Below are 3,876 nucleotides of genomic sequence, written 5' to 3' on the forward strand. Positions count from 1 at the left end.
AAGTTACCAGGAAAGGTCTTTAATTTTCCTTCTCTCCCCTCCCCCAGTTTAGAGATGGCCACATCAGTGGGACCAGCACCGGGAAACAGGGGAGCAAATTATGGCTCAACGTAGCTGCCTTAAATAACGCACGCTCAATCCTAAAACTCCTGTTTACATTTATAGAGAACCCACAGACCCTGGCAGCTGGGGGCTGCAGCTGGCGACCTTGGCCACAGGCGCGCTCTGCCTACCCCCTCAGGGCCTCCCCCATCCCCAACCACACCACTGCGGCGATTCTTCAAAGATCCAAAACTTTTTAATTAAAAAAAAAAAAAAAAACACCAAGTCTTATAAAAAACGAAGCAGGCGGCAAAGATGCCATCGTCTCCCTTATAGTAATACAATCTGCCAGTCACTTATATACAATATCATAAAAAACGACGCAGGTGACAGTACACTCAAAGGCCATTTCTCACAAGGCATCTAGCCTCGATCCTCTAGTGGGGACCCGAGGGAAATAAGTCAATTATTGCACCATTTTGAAAACATTCTTCACAGGCTCCTGTCTTCTTCCCCGGGGCCTTCAGTCACGGTGGGGGCCCGAACTGGTGGCAGTCATTGTCCTGTAGCCACACTGTCCGGCCCCGTCCTCAGGGTCCAATAAATAGCAGTCAGTTCGCAAAGGGACCGTGCCCGGCGCGTGGGACCCGCCACGGCCGCGCAGGGGGTAGCCGGGTCCACCCAGGCTACATATGTCGCTTCATGTGCAGGGCCAGGTGGTCGGACCTGGAGAAGGCACGGTCGCACAAATGGCACTGGAAGGGCCTGTGACCTGTGTGCTTGCGGTAGTGACGGGTAAGCTCGTCTGAGCGCGCGAACTTCCAGCCGCAGCCATCCCAATTGCAATGATAAGGTTTCTCACCTGCGGGGGAGGGGATGACAGTCAGCCTTAGTTTCCCCGAAAGCCTAGTTCCGGCACCCAGCACCCAACAGCACCTGCCCCCTCCCTCTCCATTCTCTTCTCCACCCACGTCCATTCTAGACAGAGAACCTTATGCTCCCGAGGCTGTCTCCCCAGCAGGCTCCCTGTAACATCTGAGATTAAGTATCGACTACACCAGGTTAGCCCTGAACTCCTGACCCTCCCGCTCATCGCCACCGTGCCAGGCGTTATATGCAGGGCTGGGGATAGAAGTCGTGTTCACCGTAGACCCCAAACCTGCACTGATCCCCAAGTCTTGAGGCCTGAGTTCCCCTAGCCAACCTGTTGATCTGCCACGCCCCCTTGCCAGGACCAGAGGCTGTGGACACATTTCCCTTCCGGAGGGCGGACAGGAGTCTCCCTCAATAGCCTAGCCTGGCCCCGAACTCACGGCCATCCCCCGGCTGCAGCTCCCCCCGCCCCGGGTGAGGCCAGGAGCCCACCTGTGTGCGTGCGCAGGTGCGCCTTTAGGTGCGAGCTCTTGGTGTAGGTCTTGCCGCAGTTGGCGTAGCTGCAAGTGTGAGTGGCGGCGCGCTTGCGGGGCCAGGAGCGGCGGCCGCGCTTGGGCTTGGCCTCCAGCAGCTCCAGCGGGGACGAGGGCGGCGTGAGGAGACCGCGGGTGGCGGGGGGAGGTAGGCCCAGGGCCGCCGCCGCGGCGGCCGCATCGTCGAAGAGACCAAAGGCGCCGGGAGCGGGCGGCCCGTAGTGCAGCGCAGGACCGGGGCCGCCGAAGCCGGGGCCGAAGGGTGGTGGGAACGGGTTGCGGGGACCGGGCGCTGCAAGGCGCGTGGGGCCGTCGGGGCTGAGCGGAGGCGTGTCCGGGGGTGGCGGGGGACGGCCGGCGGGGCCCCGCATGCATGCACCTGCCGCTCCCGGGGCGCCTTCGAGCTTCAGCCCGCGCGGCCCGCGGGTCAGGCCGGGCGCGCAGCCGTAGCCGCCGCCGTCCACCTCCGGGGGCTCGGCCTTCACCAGCCTCCCCGGGGGCGCGAGGAGGAAGCGGCCGTGCAGAGCGGGCCCCGGAGGCACGTCCAGCTCCGGGCGCAGCAGCTCGGTTCCCAAGCCCGCCGCGGGGGTGCCGTAGGGCGGCGGGGCGCCGGGCTCCGGGTAGTAGAACGCAGGCGGCGGGGGCTGTGGCGGCGGCTCGGGAGGGTTTTCGGTACCCAGACCGTCCAGCCCCATGGACAAAATGAAGTCCAGCACGCTGTTGAGGTCCTCATCGGTGCCGCCCGCCTCGGGTTCGTTGCGCGGCCAGCGCTGCGGGAAACGGGGTGCGGGACGTGAGCATGGGGCCACCTTCTGTTCCCCGGCACCCCAAGGTCTAACAACTCCCAGGCGCCCGCGCTCTGCACCCCGAGTTCCCTATCCCTAATAGGTGCGCGCGTCCTCAGTCCCTGCGCCCGCGATCCGCACGCACCCACAGATCGCCATCCTCGCGTGGCGTCCTCAGCCCCTGTGCCCACCTCTCTATTCCCCCCCTGCCTGAGGTCTAACTCTTTACCGCCAGCAGTCTAACTCTCCGCAGCCCAAGGTCTCCCACCGCCGCCCGCGGTCTGCACCCCGGTACTAGCTTGCAATCCCCAGTGCTCGACCCTGCGCCCACATCCTGTGGCCTGGTCCCCCGCTGCCCCACTACCCACGGTGCCCCCCACAACCCTCACCTCCTGGAGGCCGCGCTCGCAAGGGCTGGCGAAGGTGGCGAAGGACGGCAGGATAGGCTCGCTGAGCGCCATGGCAGGGATTGTGTGTGCCGCGGCCCGGTCCGCCCAGGCCTTATAGGCGCGGCCGGCACGGGGGGGCGGGCCAGGAGGCGGCGGCGGAAACGCGTCCCGGATGGGGACGAGCTCCGAACTCAGCCTAAATTTAGCCGCGGTATATAAGCCTGGCGGCGGCGGCGGCGGCGGCCACTGCTGGAGCCCGGGCTGCGAGCCCCCAGGCCCCGCCCCCTGAGGCCGGGGCCCGCCCCCGGCCGTCCCCATGACGACGGCGTCAACACGCCAGGCACAACAGCCAGGCTAGCATGCGGGGGTGGCACCTGGGACTCCGCGGGGAACACGGCGTGAGGAGGCTTCCCCGGTGTCTCCCCAGCCTCAGGCTCCGGGAAACCTGGACCGATGTATGCGGAGTCTGCGAGCGATCACTGTGTTCACCAAAGGGACGCCCTGTGGAATCTTTGTGTGAGCCTGACATGTATGCTACTCTGGAAGCCGAGGCAGGAGAATGAAGAGTTTGGGGCCTGTCTGGGCTACCGGGAGAGTTGAAGGCCAGCCCGGGGCCACGTAGACCCTCTGTCTCTGTCTCTCCTTCAGAGACAGACAGACACACAAAGAAAAGCATGGCATGGTGGTATACGCCTATCCTCTGAACCCTTGAGAGGATGAAAGCATTAGGTTCAAGCCAGCCCTGGCGACAAGAGACCCTATCTCAAAAACAGAAACAAAGACTGGGGCAGGCAGGATGGCTCAGTGTTGGCTTCCAAGCCTGACGCCAGGAGTTCATATGTCCCTAGGAGGAGAGAAATCATTCCTATACATTCCTGTATGTTGCCTCTGGCCTCCACAGTGTACTGTGGCACACATGTCTACACACTCACACACACACACACTCACACACACACATAAAGTTGCAATGTAAAAATTAAAAGTTATAATAAATAGCTGGGCAGTAGTGGTGCACAACTTTAATCCCAGCACTTGTGACGCAGAGGCAGGTGGATCTCTGTGAGTTTGAGGCCAGCCAGGTCTACAAAAAGAATTCCAGGACATCCAGGGCTACATAGAGAAACCCTGTCTCTGAAAAACAAAAAGTTATAATTAATAAATAGATACAAAGTATTGGATATCAGGGACCTTTTCACCTCCTACATACTCCTCAGATAAAGCCTTCAAGTGCAGGGAAAGTGAGGCCGGGATGCT

The 3,876-nt window shown here is 61.7% G+C and overlaps 1 protein-coding gene across 1 annotated transcript; it reads right to left on the reverse strand.

The window, feature by feature from the left end:
* Positions 1-276: 276 nt before the first annotated feature.
* On the reverse strand, positions 277-2,772 carry Klf2 (KLF transcription factor 2). The gene is made up of 3 exons (XM_006989887.4): positions 2,623-2,772; positions 1,408-2,218; positions 277-904 (listed from the first exon to the last, which is right to left on the reverse strand). Exons 1-3 carry the CDS (start codon positions 2,692-2,694, stop codon positions 729-731), a joined length of 1,059 nt encoding a protein of 352 aa, XP_006989949.1. The 5' UTR covers positions 2,695-2,772; the 3' UTR covers positions 277-728.
* Positions 2,773-3,876: the final 1,104 nt, after the last annotated feature.

This window comes from Peromyscus maniculatus, chromosome 17, assembly GCF_049852395.1.
Source record: "Peromyscus maniculatus bairdii isolate BWxNUB_F1_BW_parent chromosome 17, HU_Pman_BW_mat_3.1, whole genome shotgun sequence".
In the NCBI taxonomy this organism is placed as follows: Eukaryota; Metazoa; Chordata; class Mammalia; order Rodentia; family Cricetidae; genus Peromyscus; species Peromyscus maniculatus.

What these genes read in the sequence shown, in the direction of transcription:
- Klf2 (XM_006989887.4), bottom strand. Translation starts at nt 2,694, where the DNA reads ATGGCGCTCAGCGAGCCTATCCTGCCGTCCTTCGCCACCTTCGCCAGC. An exon ending in GCGAGCGCGGCCTCCAGGAG is followed by an intron (nt 2,219 to 2,622) that starts GTGAGGGTTGTG and finishes CGTTTCCCGCAG; the next exon opens with CGCTGGCCGCGCAACGAACC. An exon ending in GCACCTGCGCACGCACACAG is followed by an intron (nt 905 to 1,407) that starts GTGGGCTCCTGG and finishes CCTCCCCCGCAG; the next exon opens with GTGAGAAACCTTATCATTGC.